This window comes from Bufo bufo, chromosome 10 (assembly GCF_905171765.1).
Source record: "Bufo bufo chromosome 10, aBufBuf1.1, whole genome shotgun sequence".
NCBI classification, from domain to species: Eukaryota; Metazoa; Chordata; class Amphibia; order Anura; family Bufonidae; genus Bufo; species Bufo bufo.
Window position 1 is genome coordinate 37,749,659 of NC_053398.1, and position 20,179 is coordinate 37,769,837.

The 20,179-nt window shown below is 46.9% G+C and overlaps 1 protein-coding gene across 2 annotated transcripts in view; it reads left to right on the forward strand.

Moving 5' to 3' along the window:
- The first annotated feature begins 4,650 nt into the window (after nucleotides 1-4,650).
- The window catches only part of LSP1 (lymphocyte specific protein 1), a 65,693-nt gene continuing 50,164 nt past the window's right edge, over nucleotides 4,651-20,179 (forward strand). The window contains exon 1 of one of the 2 annotated variants that reach the window (XM_040409802.1): nucleotides 4,651-5,009. In XM_040409802.1, coding sequence (XP_040265736.1) covers nucleotides 4,927-5,009 — 83 coding nt within the window. In that variant the 5' untranslated portion in view covers nucleotides 4,651-4,926. The remainder of the gene's footprint in view (nucleotides 5,010-20,179) is intronic. The other variant, XM_040409800.1, reaches the window with a different exon arrangement.

Here is a 20,179-nt window from a genome sequence, read left to right on the forward strand (position 1 = left end):
CAATGCGCCTTTAGAGATAAATAAGACATGGAGAGTGTGAGGTGCCAGAGGATGAAATCAGAATGTACATAATGCATATTCATGGGGGTCAGCTTATGGTAACCCCATCTCTCTTTTACCTTCTTCCATCTTGGGCAAAGATTCAGTTTGTTGTCCCTTCTTCAAAAAATAGTGCATACAAATCTCTGGATGCTGATGTGGATGTAAAGATTTCTAGCTCACCCATACGTCCTGTACTGGTACTACTACTGATGGGTGGTAGCCATGACCTACTTCACCATACAAGGCGAGACTGCTGCTATAAGAGTAAGTACCTACCCCTGTTATTAGTAAACCTCTGTTACTAACCCTTTGAGCCAGTGGGCCTCCCTGTGGTACATGCCTCTCTAGCCTCCCCTAGTTATGCCCCTGCTTATAAAATATGAGGTTGGGATTAAAAAACATTGCACCCTGATTTACCAGCCATTTTTAATACTGTAGTCCCTTACCCTACGATGGCTTGAACTTTTCTCAGATCAGTTCAACCACATTCGACGTACAGTCCTGGATATATTCTAAAATGCTTAATATGTTCAGTACGTTTTTCCTATCACGAGGGCTCGGTTGCAAAGTCTGGAGCAAATCAACACCAGAGGCAAATATAAAGGGGAAGTAGTCCTACAAAAAAAATGTTTTCCTCCAGTGTTGATGTTTCTTAGTTACAGCAGAAAGGAACGGTTATAACATCCCTGTGAGAGAACTTGAAGGGAACCTGTCATCAACTTTATACTGCTCATACTAACGGCAGAAAAAAGTAGAGACAGGTGAGTTGATTTCAGCGGTCTGTCACTTAAAAGTTAAAAGTAAGTGGTTGCCGAGAACCAACATCACAGTCATTGCAGACTAGGCCTGGAGAAGAGTCCCGGCCACCTGAGAAGAGTCCTGGTTATTCATGAATTCCTGCTCTCCTGCTGATGACTGACAGTCTTCTACCTAGTTTTTTCCCAATCATCAGCAGATGGGTGAGAGCAGGAGACTATGAATAACCAGGACTCTTCTCAAGTAGATTTGACTCTTTTCAAGGCCCGGGCTGCAATGATTATGATGCTGGTTCTCGGTAACCACTTAATTTTAGCCCATGAGTGACACACCGCTGAAATCAGCATTTCTGTCACAAATTTATGCTGCCCTCAGTGAGGTCAGCGAAAAGTTGATGACAGGTTCCCTTTAATATACAGAAGAAGCAAACTATCTTTACACAGCGTTAAAGGGACACTACCATCATTTTTACAACCCCCCCTACCCCCCCAAAAAAAGTTTTTTTAGGCCACTCCATGTTTTCTACTTCCTGTCCTAGCTCAAAACTTATATTTGGACTTTTAGCAAAACAGACAGCGTCGCTGAACTTTCTCAGTCAGACCATTCAGTCTGACCAGGAAGGGGATGAGCAACTTAAGCCTGTATTAGACGTTGCGAGAATCAAATGGAAAATCGTAATATCGTTTGCAAAAGAGCGATCTTCACACTGTGTAATAGTTTCCAGCATCGCTAAATTGCTCGATTCTCGCTAATTGTGATCTTTCAGAATGCTTAAAAACTCCCGTTCATCGAGCGCATACCCGAGCGTGTAATAAGTCATCACCGGCTCGTTAGAAGACCAGACTGTAGGTGTGGTGTAGTGTTGTAGGCGTACCAACAGGTGTGTTTATGTAAATCAAAGTAATTAATATTTGTTCAGCCGTTGGCTACTGTGAACCGGAAGTACGAGCGATTGAATAGCGAAAGAGTTGCGTTTGTTCGCCATTTTTCAAGCAGATGCCGGCACAACCACACGGTCAAACATTCGTTCGTACACTGGAATTTTGTACCGTAACCCCCAAGGTCTACAACATGTAGTAAAATATGCAATGCAATGTGCCGTTGGTACAGTAGGTGGTACAGTAGGTGGTACAGTAGGTGATACAGGAAGTGGTACAGTAGATGGTATAGGAGGTGGTACAGTAGATGGTATAGGAGGTGGTACAGTAGGTGGTACAGGAGGTGGTACACTAGGTGGTACAGTAGGTGGTACAGGAGGTGGTACAGTAGTTGGGATAGTAGGTGGTGCAGGAGGTGGTACACTAGGTGGTACAAGAGGTGGTACAGTAGGTGATAAAGTAGGTGGTACAGGATTTGGTACAGTAGGTGGTACAGCAGGTGGTACAGGAGGTTGTACAGTAGGTGGTACAGGAAGTGGTACAATAGGTGGTACAGGAGGTTGTACAGTAGGTGGTAAAGTAGGTAGTACAGATGTGGTACAGTAGGTGATAAAGTAGGTGGTACAGGAGTTGGTACAGTAGGTGGTACAGGAGGTGGTACAGGAGGTGGTACAGGAGTTGGTACAGTAGGTGGTACAGGAGGTGGTACAGTAGGTGGTACAGGAGGTGGTACAGTAGGTGGTACAAGAGTTGGTACAGGAGATGGTACAGTAGGTGGTACAGGAGGTGGTACAGTAGGTGGTACAGGAGGTGGTACAGTAGGTGGTACAGGAGGTAGTACAGGAGGTGGTACAGTAGGTGGTACAGGAGATGGTACAGAAGGTGGTACAGGAGTTGGTCTAGTAGGTGGTACAGGAGGTGGTACAGTAGGTGGTACAGGAGGTGGTACAGGAGGTGGTACAGGAGTTGGTACAGTAGGTGGTACAGGAGGTGGTACAGTAGGTGGTACAGGAGGTGGTACAGTAGGTGGTACAAGAGTTGGTACAGGAGATGGTACAGTAGGTGGTACAGGAGGTGGTACAGTAGATGGTACAGGAGGTGGTACAGGAGGTGGTACAGTAGGTGGTACAGTAGGTGGTACAGGAGGTGGTACAGGAGATGGTACAGTAGGTGGTACAGTAGGTGGTACAGTAGGTGGTACAGGAGGTGGTACAGGAGTTGGTACAGGAGGTGGTACAGGAGATGGTACGGTAGGTGGTACAGGAGGTGGTACAGTAGGTGGTACAGGAGGTGGTACAGTAGGTGGTACAGGAGGTGGTACAGTAGGTGGTACAGTAGGTGGTACAGTAGGTGGTACAGGAGGTGGTACAGGAGATGGTACAGTAGGTGGTACAGTAGGTGGTACAGTAGGTGGTACAGGAGGTGGTACAGGAGTTGGTACAGGAGGTGGTACAGGAGATGGTACGGTAGGTGGTACAGGAGGTGGTACAGTAGGTGGTACAGGAGGTGGTACAGTAGGTGGTACAGGAGGTGGTACAGTAGGTGGTACAGTAGGTGGTACAGTAGGTGGTACAGGAGGTGGTACAGGAGGTGGTACAGTAGGTGGTACAGTAGGTGGTACAGTAGGTGGTACAGGAGGTGGTACAGGAGTTGGTACAGGAGGTGGTACAGGAGATGGTACGGTAGGTGGTACAGGAGGTGGTACAGTAGGTGGTACAGGAGGTGGTCTAAAACTTCTAAACACACCTTTTTGATGACACCATACACCATTTCCCCGAAAGTCCACCTCCATGAGCTATAATCTTTGTGTGTAATAACTGCATAGACGAATGATAGCGATCGAATTCCCGCTTACTAAAGCGACCATTGCTCTCTGTAATGTGAGCGTTTTTTGAACGGTAACGCAGCGCTAACTATTCAATTGTCATTGGTACGAAATCAACTTGTCTAATACAGTTATGATTCCGCAAATCGCGGATCCTCAAAAGACGGACACCGGCCATGTGCGTTCTGCATTTTGTGGATCGGTACGTCCTGCCCTCTGTTAGGAATGCCTATTCTAAATAGGACATGTTCTATTATATTTTTTTTTTTGCTAGGCCCCAAAACGGAAATACAGATGCCGTCCGCATCTTTTGTGGCCCCATTGAAACTAATGGGTCTGCATCCGATTCACAAAAAATGCAGATCGGATGCGGACCAAAACTATGGTGGTGTGCGTGGGGCTTTATGCAAACTTTTATTGAAAACTCAGGGACGCTTCAATCCTCAAGCTAACGTTTGCGACACGGTATCACAGTAGGTCGCCATTCACCCAACCGTATCTTTGCTCTGCATTTTTTGCATATCGCCTATGGACCCATTCATTGAAACAGGTCCGCAAAAAAAACAAAAACGGACACCGTGCGCTGTCCACCTACGTATGTCCGTTCTGCAGTCCCGCAAAAAAGACAGAACATGTCCTATTCTTGTCCGTTAGGCATTGTTTCAATGGGTCGGCAAACAAAAATAAATATCATCCGTATTTTTTGCGGATCTGCGTCTCGTGGACTGCAAAATACATACAGTCATGTGAATGCCCCCTATTAGGTAACCTAGGGCTTGAATCTTTGCAGAACAAAACATGTGAATCCAGTGCAAGACGCCATAGAGTACTGAGACAGGAAATGATGCTACCGTGCAGAGCTGACCCTGTGCATAATGCTCGACAGCGCGTATACGTGCCTTCACAGCATGCACAATAGGCCCCTGCCATGTGCAAATTATACAGAAGAATTCAAGATGGAGCAGATTTACGGCTAATATCCAACATAAATTCTGCACAGAATTAGCCGGCCTGTGTATCTGGCTGCTGTGCATCCTGTGTGCAATATGAAATACAGAAGTGTAATACGTCCACAAACCACATCCTGTAGAATGCAAGGAGGGGGGTGGGGGGGGGGGGAAGGAGACAACACAATGTGACACAACACAGGAAAGAAGAAAGATTTGCACTGCGGCAAAGCACAACCCATACTAAGAAAAGAATCAAGGACAATACATCAAGAGCTGCGTCTTCCCCAGCTGTACGGCAGGCACACCCCACCGAGTGCTGGCTGCAAGGGGGGAAACAAAAAAAACGAAATCAGATTTGCAAACACCCATATCACACACATCTGGATCGTATTGTAAGACGCGTGCACCCTGCCACTCCCTCACACACACAGCCTGACACTGCTACACAACGACACGCTGACTGCGACCGGACAAGATGTCAGACAGTGAGGACGCACAGAGACAAGACGCTGGCGAGCAGCAGGCGACAATCGAGGAACAATTGGAGGAGACCCAAAGGTGAGTTTTGCCGCTGGCCCGTGATAACAATTCATAACGTGTACGGGGACTGGTAGCGTGGCTGCCATATATCTGCAGCAGATGTAGCAGAGCTGAATCGGTCACTTAACCCTTTCAGGTTGCACTTTTTGTGACGAAGTGTATCAAAGGATAAATTTGGCTCTGCTACATCTGTGTCTTGACTTTCAGGCCTCGGCGATGTGTTCTGAGCCAAAGAGCCGCATCTGGATGGGCTGGATGTTAGATGACAGAGGAATGGAAGCAATTCCAAATGCTCCTCATGCGACGCGCCAGCGCGCAGCTTCACCGCGAGTGCAGACCTCTGCCACTTGTGTATGGAACAGCTGAGCTCCATGTGATACTTCCATGTGGTCCCGGCCAAACCAGACACTAATCCCAAATATTCAAATGTCGTGTACGTTTTTCACTCGTGGGAGAAGAAGCGCCATGAGAAGCAACCCAAACTAGAAGTAATATTTCCCTAATACTGGGAGGCTTCTTCTCATGGCCGGTATTCCACTTCTTCATTGGATTATAAGTATTAATAGACGGCCACAAACTATCATTCCATTCCATTAACAGGTGCAGAGCACAAACCTGGGGCGAACTGTGCTCCTCTAGTACGAAAATGTGTATGAAATGGTTACGTGAAAAGTTTTCAAATTGAAATGGAAACAATATATGACTATTTATTTATCTATTTTGTATCTATCTATATTATCTATCTATCTATCTATCTATCTATCTATCTATCTATCTATCTATCTATCTATCTATCTATCTATCTCATTATCTATCTATCTATCTCATTATCTATCTATCTATCTATTATCTATCTATCTATCTATCTATCTATCTATCTATCTATCTATACAATAGATCTCTATCTATCTATCTATCTATCTATCTATCTATACAATAGATCTCTATCTATCTATCAATCATGAATTAATTAGTCATGTGCAGTGGAATAAGCAGGTTCTTACTAGCAGTGCAATTGTCAGTTACAACAGCTTTATTAAAAAAAAGCTGTTGTAACTTAAGAATTGAGGGGCACGTTTATTAAGACCAGCGTTTTAGATGCTGGTCTTAATAAAGCCCCATGTCTGGCGGTGGATCGTCGAAGATAAGTAGAGGCGTCGGCCTCTTCATAACTTCGGCATATCCAGCGCCGCTTCTAAATGTAAGACAGCTTCCAAGCAGGTGTAGAAAATAGTAAAGGAGCCCACGCAATGCCCACTTTTTTAGACCTGGCATGAGCGGTGAGAAGTCGCAGATTGCGTCGCAACTAAGCTTTGAGCTGCAATGTGCGCCTGAAATTTAGGAATATTTCAGCTTGATAAATGACCCCCTGAGTCTCTAATCCCGGCCGATTGCACTGCTAGCAAGGATCTGCTTCTTCCATCGCACATGATCATTTACGATTCAATGAACGGGAGCTGGCACAGCGAATACACTGTGAATGGCGCTGTGCTTCTAGCTGCGTTTAAAGTGCTAGTTCCAGCCAGGGGCTGCAGGGTACAACTGATCAGTGGTGGTGCCAGGTGTCGGGGCCCCCAGCAATTGTATATTGATGATTGAACAGATGTAGCAGAGTTAACACACACACACATTTGGCGAGTTACACATCTAGTTAACACATTATATGACTCTGACTGTTACCTCTGCTGCATCTGTATATTGATGACTCTTTGAACTTTTTGCACAGCAGACAGTCTCGCTTCACTCGCCGCCATGTGGCCAAGGAGAGCCCGTCCCCCCGCCCCCTCCCTCTGTAGTGACTCAATCACACAGTACGCTAATCAGTATAATTCTCTTCTGTGGGCATCTTTATCTACCAAGAGAACAATAGACCTGTCATACTGTTATCCCAATTCTACACCTACTGTTATCATGAGAACTACTCTTCAGATAATATCTCCCTCTCACAGCAGCAGTAAACTGACAATGGATTACCTATATACATAGTAGGTCATGTCATTTCTGGTGACTGCTACAGAAGGACAATATTTTGTATTCAATTTTCAGTTTCATAGTACTGCCGAAAACAGCCAAAAATTCTAAACATGAATGTTGGATGAAAAAAATACTCCTTCCCAGTACAAAGCAAACAAATGCTGCAGTATACAGTTTCTTCTTTCACCTTAAAGGGGTTATCTCATGAGTAATGTAAAAAATGAAAATCAGAAATCATATATGACAGGACAATCTCTAACAAAGCTAGAACCAGCCCTGCACCTCACATGGATCCAGAGATCTCCACATTCATTGCTCTGCTAGATTTATATCAAGCTGACAGCTCAGGGGGCGTGTCCATTCTGCTGCAGCTCAGGGGGTGTGTCCATTCTGCTGCAGCTAAGGGGGCGTGTCCATTCTGCTGCAGATCAGGGGGCGTGTCCATTCTACTGCAGCTAAGGGGCGTGTCCATTCTGCTGCAGATCAGGGGGCGTGTCCATTCTACTGCAGCTAAGGGGCGTGTCCACTCTGCTGCAGCTCTCTCCCTATGACAGCTCAGGAGGCAGTTTTAGGATGAAACCGAGCATGTGCGGCCTTCTCAGTGAGCAGACAAAGAAATAAGAAAAAAATCAAAACAGCAGGTGGTGCTATTTTATTGATTAACTCTGTGGCTATGTAAAAAAAAAAAAAAAAGTATTCTGATCCAGGGTCTATTTTTTGTGGGACAACCCCTTTAATAATAATCTGTTGCTTTATCTGCAATCTTGACCCTCAAGTATGGGGTCCATCACTTATTATGGCTGCTGTGAATGGAGAGGTGGCCATGCTTGTGCGTCTCTCGCTATTCACTTGTATGGGTAAGCATGCTCCCATAGACTGGAGGGAGCTGCACATGCACAGTAATCTCTTCATTTACTGACACAGGGTTTTCAGGGGACTCGCGTTCTCCAGATACTTGCAGGTCCCATTTATGACATATCCTGTGGACCTGATATAAATCTTTAAATTTCATAAAACCACAATAAAATTGCTTACAGAAAATATTCTGCATGCCAATGGGAACCTCTTGTCAGGATGGGGCGCTTTACCTCAGGGCACCTTACAAATGCCCCATTAATACTAAACTACAGTAGGCAATTGTGTCCAATATAAGGCCCTTCCCCAAGTCCTTTTAACCATTCGACAGCGTTTATAGAGATCACATGACTCATGTCCCGCGAGGGTCTAAATCCTGGCACCACCACCGATCTTCTGAATGAGCACGGGGCTTCCTTTATTGTTTATCCATGCACAGCGCCACACCTAGGTATGTGGCTGTGGCTGGTACTGCAGCTCAGTCCCATACACTTGAATGAGCATGTCTCTGGCTAGAAAGTTTTCAGAAATGGTTTACATACTTTAATTTACACTAAAGGGTCTTTTTCTTGTGGAAGTGATCGGACTGGCTCCTTACACAATGTACTTGTCAGAGCTATAGTTTTGGAAAGAACCGTAAAGTTTCGAATTACTTTCTTCCTCAGATTTGTGATACCAGTAAGTGATATGTTTGTCATGTGATTCTTTCCTATAGGAGTAGGCTAGTGCTATAGGACGTTTGTTACAGATTTATATCTATCTATCTATCTATCTATCTATCTGTCTATCTATTATCTATCTATCATATATCTCGTCTGTCTATCTCTATCTATTATCTATCTATTTATATCTAGCTATCTATCTCATATCAAATTCAATTCAAATTCAAACCATCTTTATTGGCAGGACTAAATACATTTTAGCATTGCCAAGGCAAGTAGGAAATAATTGGGTAGGGTTGGGGGATGGAGACACATCCAGGGTGGGGATATATGGTAGGGTTGGGGGATGGGGACACATCCAGGGTGGGGATATATGGTAGGGTTGGGGGATGGGGACACATCCAGGGTGGGGATATAGGGTAGGGTTGGGGGATGGAGACACATCCAGGGTGGGGATATAGGGTAGGTATGGGGAATAGAGACACATACAGGGTGGGGGTATAGGGTAGGTTTGGGGGATAGGGACACATACAGGGTGGGGGTATAAAAGTCTGTGACATATGAGGCTCCTCTCAGTAATATATTGTGCTGCTATGGCCGATGTGTTCTCCTCTTTCCCCAGCAGTTTGGAAAGTCTCTTTTACTCCTCCATGGAGGTGAAGTCTGGGCAGAGATCAGACAGTCTCCCGAAGTGGGTGTCCCTCACTGCTGAGTATTCGGGGCACCGCAGCAGAGCCTCATCCTCTGGCACACTCTTCTCTCTCTGTCGGTGCCGCCCGGATTTGCTAAGCAGCCTATGGGAGCTCAGTCTGTATGGGCACAGGATCTATCAGTCTCTGGGGTTGGGGAGTTTCTCCATATATGGGGCCAGTTTATCCTCCCTCTGCAGGCTCTGGTATACTGTCAGCTTTTGTGATGTTCTTACGTCGTTCCTACAGACGCTGATATACTTCTCTTTGCTCTATCTGCGCTGTAGTTAGTAAACTGCTAGCGGGGTTGCCAGGTATCCGACCCCCACCAACATATTGATGACCTCTCTTGAGTATAGGTCATCAGTGTTAGGTCATTAATATTAAACACCCAGAAAACCGATTTAAAGTGGTATTCCCATCATAATGATCACTGTTAAATCTGTTAATGATTTGACAGTGATCATTTTTGTAATTATATTTGATTACCAATTCCCACCGTTTAGGAGAAAATTCATCCCCACTTACCTCATTGTTGTCATTCGGTCTCGCCTGGTTACAGCCACCGCTCTTCTCCGGAATCCCGGTGGCCGCGCTTGCGCAGAAGACTCCTTCTTTTCTCCCGGCCGGGCTGCTTCCTGTCCTGAACGCCGACGCCGCACATGCGCGATGGCGACTTCTTCCTGGCCAGAACGCACACGCCAGCTCTGTACTATACTGGCCAGGAATAAGCCACCATGGCGCATGCGCGGCGGCGTGCGCATTCAGTCCAGCGCGTGGCTCGGCCGGGAGAAGACTTCAATCAAGATGAAGCCCGCCAGAATCCAGGAAGTGAACGGCGTTCTGGTAGCAAGTATGAAAATGCAAAGTGGGAATACCCCTTTAAACTTTGGGTAGAAATGCTCTTTTTGAAGGAAGTTATCTTTTCAGGTTCCCGAGCTTACAGGAAACAATGGTTTCACATGTGACCTACAAATATCCTGGCCTTACCATACCAGAGATCTTCTTCTACAAGGACACACAAGAGCCCCCGACATGGTGGTGGATGACGCTTTTCTGCTGACATCTACATTTTTAACATCATTTGAAAATATCTTAAAGGATGCAACTAGAGATGAGCGAATCGAAGTTGATGAAGAATTCGATCCGAATTTCAGGAAAAATTTGATTCGCACCGAATCAGAATTTTCTCACACTTCGTGGCAACGAATCGCATTTTTTCCTAAAATGTCTGCTGCACGTGTTAGTACATGGAGTAAGGAACTCTGGGAATGAGGTATCACCCACAATGCCATGCATGCAGCCAATCAGCAGCCAGCCAGCCCTGTAATGTCACAGCCCTATAAATAGCCTCAGCCATCTTGGATTCAGCCATTTTCCAGTGTACCTAGTGCAGGGAGAGACGTCAGCGGGCGCTAGGGACAGTTCTAGGAAAGACTTTAAAACTTTCATTTTGCTGTATAGAAGTTCAGGGAAAGGATAGAGAGGAATCATTTCACAGTATTGAAGCAGACCAGGGTTCAGTAGGGGAGTTTACAGCCTGGGTAATAGGAACACTCCTATTACACCTTGTTGCACTGACTGCGGATCCAATTGCCATTATACAGCTCTGTAATTCCAGCAAACCGTTCTTGTTATTGGGGTTCATGTGCTGTTTGATACGGCCATTAACAGGGTTTTATTACAAGGAAATATTTCTACGTTTTATTTGCCCTTGTGCGGTGCAGTTATATGTTCTAAAGCATTTTTTGGCTTGTATTAGTAGGAAAAAGGGCTTATTAGCCGTTGTGTGGTGAAGTGGGAAAATTACAGCCCTTTTTGGCGTGTATTAGTGGCAAAAAAAGATATATTATTTGCCGTTCAGCGGTGCAGTTATATGTTCCAAAGCCTTCTTTGGCGTGTATTAGTGGGAAAAAAAGGGCTTATGAGAAAATTGCAGACTTTTTTGGGGTGTTTTAATTTCCTTTTTATTTATTTATTTAATCTAATAGTATGTCAGACAGAGAAGTGACAGGCCATGCACAGGGGAGTGGCAGAGGCCTAAATGTTTCTGGCGCAGGCACAGGTCGCAGCAGAGTATGGGGCCGTGGCAGCAGGAGTCGCAGTGAGAGGCCAGAGCTCCCAGTGTCAGCTAGCGGTCGTGTTTTGACCAGCAACCCAGCAGTTCTTAAATGGTTGACTCGGTTATCCACTTTGTCCCAAGTGACATCAGACACCCCCAGCCAAGAGTCAGTGGGTTCGTCAAACACAACCCTTAGTTGGCATGGCCCGGGAGCAGGGCCTGTGCCCTCACCTGTCCTCAACCTGCCTCTGTCCATTTCTGTTCCCTCAGCCAGACAAGTATTATATGCTGTGGGCTCAGCTCCACTATACAGCGAGGACGAGCTACTAGAGGACAGTCAGCAGCTACTGGCCATCCAAGATGTGGAGGAGACATTCGCCACTTCCTTCGGTAGGTGGGAGCTGGTGTTGTGAGCGGTCAGGCTCCTGACCCAGAGACCATTGAGGAGGACATCAGTAACGTGCAGACAGTACTCGATGATGATGATGTAGCTGATCGCACTTTAGAGCCGGGTGAATTAGGGGCTTCATTATCATCGGGAGAACAGGATGGCAGCTTGCCAATGAGGCAGCGGCGGAGCCAGCAAGTCGTTAGTGTGGCCGGGAGTCAGCAGGGTGGCAGCAGTGGGAGGTCAGGAGCAAAACGTGCCCGGGGTAGACCACCCGCTTCGCAGGAGCCTACCTTCCCAGGAAGTAGTGGTGCAGGGGTCCACAGAAGCAGCTGCGGTAGCAGTCAGTCAGTGCGGAGTGCAAAAGTCACCATAAAGTGGCCTGGGAGAACTGTGGCTCCGATGTGGTGGTCCAGCTTGCCGCAGCAACCGCTGCATCACCCAGTGGCATGCACCAGTTTTCAGGCAGTCAAGGCTCCACCATCTCAGCCGAAGGGAGCTGTCTGTCCTTCCCATCATCTGCTGGGCCTGATGATCCTGCTCCTCCTACTCGTCAGTCATTCCGTCAGCAATCGATCACTGAAGTAATTGCCAAGAGACAACAGTATGCGTGCACTCATCCAACGGCACAGAAGCTGAATGTGCTCCTGGCCAAGTTGCTGGTGCTGCAGTCCCTCCCTTTCCAAGTGGTGGACTCTGCACCTTTTAGAGAACTGATGGCTTGTGCCGAGCCGAGGTGGAGTGTTCCAACCCATTATTTCTTTGCCAAAAAGGCAGTACCAGCCCTGCACACGTATGTAGAACAGAAGTTGGGCCAGTCCTTGAGCCTGTGTCTGCCAAAGTGCTCCATATGTTGGACCGACTATACGAACAGAGAAAGGCCATAAACGATTTCTTGATGATCCAAGCGGACAGGAGTACTCCCCTGTGTAACTTCAATGTCAGCCAGTGGCAGCTCATGTGTTACACCTGCCGTTTGCTCAGGCCCTTTGAGGAGGCCACGTTATTTGTCAGTCGTCAGGACTACGGGATTAACAAAGTCATTCCACTGCTTCATGTCCTGGAACAGATTTTGGTAAATCTGGCTGGTCAGGGGACTAGAGACGTGGCGCCTAGATCTCACGGCCACATGAGCCCTGTGGGGGCTGAACTGGAGGAGGAGGAGGAGATTGGAGCACAAGCAATGTGTAGTGAAATGGGTGGTTTTTCTACACAGGTGACAGGAGAGGAGGAGCAGCAGCAGCAAGAGGAGCTACAGGGCGATGGGGAAGACGAGGCAGAGGACCCAGACACACCGTGGCAGTATGCAGTGGAGATGGAGGCAGGGAGTCCCTCTGAATCACTTGCACAAATGGCCCGATGCATGCTCACTTGCTTGCGTAGTAACAGCCGAATAGTCACCATTCGGCAGAGGGATGACTTCTGGCTCTCCACCTTGTTGGACCCTCGCTACCGGTCCAAAAAGGGGGCATTTTTAAAACCTGCTGATAGGGAGGACAAACTGAACTACTATAGAGACATCCTATATAGTCAGTTGGCCGCTGCCTATCTGTGCCATCATCCATCCTCTCGCAGGTCTGACCAGGGGGGCCCTCTGCGCTCATATTCCTCTGCGATGGCTGCTGTGGCAGGGTGGGGGGTAGGAGCAGTTCCATCTCTATCAGCAGCAACTTGAGTTTAGAGTTGCTGATGAGCAGCTTTCTTCACCCGCCTAGTGAAGAAACTACTCACCAGCAGCAGCTAGACCTGGAGCAGGACCTGAACCAGCAGGTGGTGGCATACTTGGATAGCACCCTGCCACCTCACATTGAAGATATGCTGGACTACTGGGCAGCCAAACTGGATTTGGTCTCCTGCTGCTGCCACCTCCACACTATGTCACCTTGCCACTCTGTGGTCTCCTGATGCTGCTGCCACCTCTACACTATGCCACCTTGCCACTCTGTGGTCTCCTGATGCTGCTGCCACCTCCACACTATGTCACCTTGCCACTCTGTTGTCTCCTGATGCTGCTGCCACCTCCACACTGTCACCTTGTCACTCTATGGTCTCCTGATGCTGCTTCCACCTCTACACTATGTCGCCTTGCCACTCTGTGGTCTCCTGATGCTGCCGCTACCTCAACACTATGTCACCATGCCACTCTGTGGTCTCCTGCTGCTGATGCTACCTCCACACTATGTCACCTTGCCACTCTGTGGTCTCCTGATGATGCTGCCACCTCTACACTAGGTCACCTTGCCACTCTGTGGTCTCCTGATGCTGCTGCTACCTCAACACTAAGTCACCTTGCCACTCTGTGGCCTCCTGATGCAGATGCTTCCACCTCCACACTGTCATTGTGCCACTCAGTGGCCTCCTCCTGATGCTGCTGCCGCCACCTCCACACTCTGTCATTGTGCCACTCTGTGGCCTCCTGATGCTGCTGCCACCTCCACACTGTCATTGTACCAGCCTGTGGTCTCCTCAGGATGCTGCTGCTGCTGCCACCTCCACACTTTGTCATTGTGCCACTCTGTCTCCTCCTGATGCTGCTGCTGCCACCTCCACACTGTCATTGTGCCACTCTGTGGCCTCCTCCTGATGCTGCTGCCACCACCTCCACAATCTGTCATTGTGCCACTTTGTGGCCTCCTGATGATGCTGCTGCGACCTTCACACTGTCATTGTGCCACTCAGTGGCCTCCTCCTGATGCTGCTGCCGCCACCTTCACACTCTGTCATTGTGCCACTCTGTGTCCTCCTGATGCTGCTGCCACCTCCACACTGTCATTGCGCCACTCTGTGGCCTCCTCCTGATGCTGCTGCCACCGCACCACTATGTCATAGGGCCACTCTGTGGACTTCTCATGCTGTTCCCACCCTCCCCATTTCATGAGTGGGCCACTGTCAGAAGGAAGGAAAAATGAGACGCACAACGGATCCTGTAACAGCTGTAAGGCTTGCATAACATGGTCCCTAATTTGCATCAGAATTGGCTTATGATTTGGTAGCCGAAAGCAGGAGTGGGTACAAAACAGAAGACATGCAAATATTTCATTCACGTGTCTTCTCTGTTTCGGATCCACTCCTGTTTTTTTGGCTTTAGCAATACCGATGGATTATTGCGCAAATGCTTACCAAGTGAAGGCGGATGCTCCACAGACAGGGTCCGTTTTTGGGGGGTTATTGTTCTGACGGATCAGAGGAAGGGCAAAATAATCAGTGACGTCAACACAAACTTACTGCTGACACCCTCTCCACTCTGTCGGGGGGGCTTTACTTGTATAAGCGTTTAATAGAACAGGTTCTGTAGACATCTATATGGAATCAGCTGGCGACTGTGTAAATGGAGTATGCTTCTTCTTGACGCTGACATTGACCTGTAAGGCTGAGTTCACACTTGAGTTATTTGGTCAGTTTTGGCTCTGTAACTGCCCAAATAAGTGAAGTGTGCAGAGATTCTAAGAGCAACGCCAGTCATCTGCATATCATACTGACTCACAGTATTGTTTCACTCCCACGGCAGACTTCCTATGCGTGTTACTGCAAGGCACAGTGTTCTACACCACTATAAATGCTCTCTGCAGCCAGGAAATAGCCTTTTTTTAACGCCATTCGCCACGAATAAATTCGGATCAAACCAAATAATTTGGCGAACCGGCCGAATTGAATTTTTTTTAAATTTGCTCATCTCTATATGCAACGTCTTCCCTGCCTACATAAAGGGAAAAATGAGAGGGGTCAGAGACTGGATGACTGATAACCCCCTGACTAGATATAAATGGACTTTATCAGCTATAATAATGTTTCTAACTGGAAATTTGTCCAGTTAATCTTTGTGAGATAAACTTCAAAACAGCTGATGTCTAGAGCGACGGAAATGAGTACACAGAACGGGGCCAAAGTGGAGGAAGAATGTAAATGGCAGGAAAATGTCAATTACATAATGTGTGTTTTCATTGTACATGAGATTTTAGACTTAAAGGGGTATTTATCTCCGACATACAGTAGATGGCTTATTGCCAGGATATGCCATCGATGTCAGATAGGTGCAGGTCGCACCTCTGGGACCCACTCCTGTCTCTAGAACAGGGCCCTCCGAAGTGAAGGGAGGGCAGCAGCACATGCATGGCCACCCTCCATTCACCTCTATGGGAGTTCTAAAAATTGCCGAGCAGATGTAGCAGAGCTGAGTTGGCCATTTAATTATTATTGTTGTTTCATTTCTCCCCCCATAAATGAATAGTACAAGCGAATATAAGAAATTGTGTAATATATCTTATCAGAGGAAGATTCTTGCTCCATCCTCCTCTTTACTAAGTCTCAGTTCACTGCAGTGCTTAGATCCATCTTCAGTGAAGATGAGGAGTCGCCTGCTTTCTGGTCAGGGCTAGATTCCTACTTAGTCCTTTATAGTCATCTTGCCTGGCCCTGTCAATCAAAAAGGAGAGGGAGGGGAGGGAGGAGGAAGCAGGAGGAGCAAGGGTGCACAGAGTGACTTGGGTCCGGCCCCAGTGCCCTTACCTCTGCTCTCTATGCTTAGGAGTCAGGTAGGCGGTTCTCCTCTATGATTGACAGCTAACTCTGTATGGTTAATCATACTGGGTAGGCTGTCAATCACTGATTAGGACCGCCCACTGGACTCCTAAGCATAGAGAGAGCAGGGATTTAAAATGACTAACTTAAAGGTCATACTGAATCTTTTCCCATAAAACTAGATATCAATCTGCTCAGCTCCTCCTGCTCTATACATGCTGCTTGCATCTTCAGCATCAGAGGCTGGATTTAAAATGCGTGCCTTGTGGTAACTCTGACTCCCTGTGTACAGATGGCACGCTTGGGCTTTCCTGCAGTCCTATGTAACAATACAAATGTGTTGGAAAAAATTGTGTATGGCTTCAGCGTCTGGTGGAGAACTTCTCACTTGTGAACATCTTTCACCGCTTGTCTCCTGGCATTGCTCTTAGGCTAGGCCAGATCCGTCGGCACGGTGCAAGCCTGGCGTTACTATCAATGTGATGTCAGAGGACCATGGCGAAAGCTATTCGTGAGATGCTTCACATCCTGAAATCAGCAGATCCAAGTGTCTACAAGTACAGCAGCCGGGGGGTGAGATCATACATGTACTCCGGTAAGGGAGGTCTCAGTGCTGAGCTATACAGAAAATGTGCACGTGGCCGCGGCTGACTGGAACACGTTATTGGACTAGTTCTAACGGATCCATAACAGGATGAGCAGAGGAGGAGGATAGTGCTGGATGTACAAGCCACATGCACACATCTGGAGGCCTCCACCCTGCACACAGTGACTTCATCCATGACCTCACTGACTCAGCTGTCACGTTAACTCTCTCGGAGACCTTCCTTATAGGCACAGCGATGCAGGCAGGCTATCATGTTCTGCCTCGTGTAACCCATTCTTTACCAGAAAGGGCTATTTCAGTGTCACACAACATAACTGCAAGCACGGGTTCATTCCTCAAACTTCAATCCCTACTTGACCCAAATCTGTCTATCCCTCTTTGATTGTAATTGTTCCTATCTTTGAACTGATCCCTAGACAGTTAGATGAGTTTAAAGGGGTTCTCCAGGATTTTTATATTAATGGACCATTTTTAAGATACGGCACCAATATCAGATAGTTATTAGATCTCCCCTTAGTAGTCTTTTTTCTAAAGTGAATTACCCTCATTTTGATCATCTTTCTGGGTCCTGTAGTGCACCTATTCCAGTTATTACTTTAGTTGCCCTTCTCTGAACCCTCTCCAGCTCTGCTATGTCTAGGTTCAAATGTATATATATATATATATATATATATATATATATATATATATACATTTATATAAATATTATTTATACTGGGGGCACCGTATGGGGTGTATTGTTGAGGGGTTGAAATGTTCCAAAAAAAATAATAAAAAATAATGACGTTCATCTGTTTTTCATGGCTGTTTTTATGGCCTTAAAAAATGGACGCACACGCGGATACAGAACGGCCATGAAAAACTGACAGTGTGTCTGTTTTTAATGGCGGTTTTTGTTTTCACTCTCGTGTGAATGTACCCTGTGGTGCCTGTGCTTATGACACTACTGTGTGCAAATAAAACCCTCCTATTCCCCATATGGGCATCGTCTACATCGGCGCCAGGAGCGTGGAGAAGTACAGGAACGGGGGCTGTGTATGTGTTGGGCAAAATTGTGACCTCTTTGGACAGTCCTGCCTTTTCTAGGAGAATGGTGGTATGGAATATACCACCCCTATATGCATTACATACATTAAATGTATAAACGGTGGAAGGGATTAGCTCTATCTCCGGGGACTCAGTCACAATATTCTCGCTGACAACCATGTTGAATGTCCAAACAGTGCATTTATTTTGATACCAGCACCAGCAAACACGATGCAAAATGAAAACCTTCCCGCCTGGGCTCTACCTAAACATATACCATGATCCCTGACTCACCTATACAGAGTGCTGTTCACACAAGGAACATAAATGCGGCTTTCTCCAGCCATACAGTCTTTATCCCAGTCTGATTATCGCAGACCTCACCTGCGATCCTCTCTGTTCCAAGGGAACACCCGTGCTGGAAGGGTGTGGATTGGCAGATCCCACTTCCAATCCTATCTGCCAATCCAACTAAAATCTGGCCCAGACTACACCAAAAATAATCTTGTCTCAGCAACCGACATGCTGCTAAGACTATTACCTCCCGCATTTTAACTATCCCACCCAGCTGAGGTATCTGAGTGGGATGTACACTTCTTCCCGCACTGTCCACCTTATCACACTTATCACAACGGTTATAAAACCGCTCTGTATATTAACAGGTTTAAAACCTAAAACTTTTTAAGATCCTTCTGACGTGCGCTCACACCCAGAATGCATCGCTCCATGAGCTTGTTTTGATCCCCCTCCTGTGTTAAACTTAGTAACATCTCTCCTAAGGCATGTGCGAAGTTTTTGGAAGGGGCAGTTTAAGGAGATGCTGAGACATTAGGGACATATGCGTCTTGTGGTGACGGACAGTGACACAAGGGCAGCCAAGCAGGGGTATCCTGCCAGCTCTGCAGATCTTAGCTCCGAGGCCTTACAAGGAGAGGGCGGCGAGGAGGGGGGTCTGGCAGGTGATGTAGTAGAGCAGGGGGACCATTGCATGTTTTAGTGGACGAGTAAGGCTCTAAAATTTCCCTTGCTTCTGCGAGACATCCCCCTGCTAATGCAATACATTGATTGCAAACTCTGTTGGTGCAAGCTCCTCAAGAGACAGCATAATCCTCGAGGAGACAGACAACATGTTGACGTCACCAAACAGATGGCAGTCCAGCATGAGAAGGGTTAACAGGGCCCGGCCATTCTTTTGCTCCCAACAGATGGTAATGTTTAAAAAAGAATAAAGCAGACAGTAATCTATCACTTTCTGAGAGCAGCTGTCCCCACGGCCGGGGGTGGCGCGGGGATCATTTTTAACTCTCTGGCAGGAGCAACATTTCACATTTTTCCTACTAATGACGGCATTAATATATCTGAAGGATTTCTGAAATGATGAAATAAACCCGCCATTACATAGGTACCTGTGCTGCTACTATGCTGTCTCCACTGCTGTACTACAGTCAGACTTAAAGGGGTATTCCAGTAAAAAGAACTCATTTTCTAGCTACTGGATAGGGGATGTTAGATTGATGGGGGTCTAACTGCTGGGACCCCCACCGATGATAAACAGTGCCCCGGAGATAGTGAGCTCTTTATTCAGCAGTCATATAAAAAATGAATGGAGGGGCAGGACACATGTGCGACCATATATCCATTCAAATGGTGGACCAAGGATCCCCATTCCTGTGATCAATCGGATCCACACCAATCTAACTGTTATCCCATCCTCAAGATAGGCCATCAAAATCAGATTGGTGCGGGTCCGACCCCCCCCCCCCCCCCTCCCCTCCCCCTGCTGCTGATCAGCTGTTCCGAAGTAGCTCTGGTGCCTGAAATAGGAACCATAACTACAGTGCCATCCATTGTGTAGTGGACAAAGCTGGTTACTGCAGCATTAACCCAGCTCCACCAGGGATCAGCAACCTTCAGCACTCCAGCTGTGGTGATCCTACAACTCCCAGCATGCTCCCTTCACTTCTGTGGGAAAGTGTACACGATGGGAGAAGTAGTTTCACAACACCTGGAGTGCAGGTGACCCCTGTATTACACAATGGGAAGAGCCACTCTGTAACAGCTGATGGATGGGGGTGGAGGGTGTCGGACCGCTGCCCATGAGATATTGACGGCCCTTTAAAATCCATTTTTTACACATTTGCTTTTCAAATCAATACAATCTATTGTTCCCTGTTGCCCGCCATTCTAGAGGAGTAGTGTTCTTACAAACGGGCAATCGCCAGTTCCGAGAAACTCCAAAAACATGGCTCTTTTTTCCCCCTTAAACTTTATGTGCTGCTCTAATATGGATACCAATCAAGAAAAAAGTCATCTAAAATAAATAAGTGTATAATAATATTTGTTTAGAAAACATTTTTTTTTCCTGAACCACGAGAACTACAGGAAATATTATAGGTGCCATTACAAC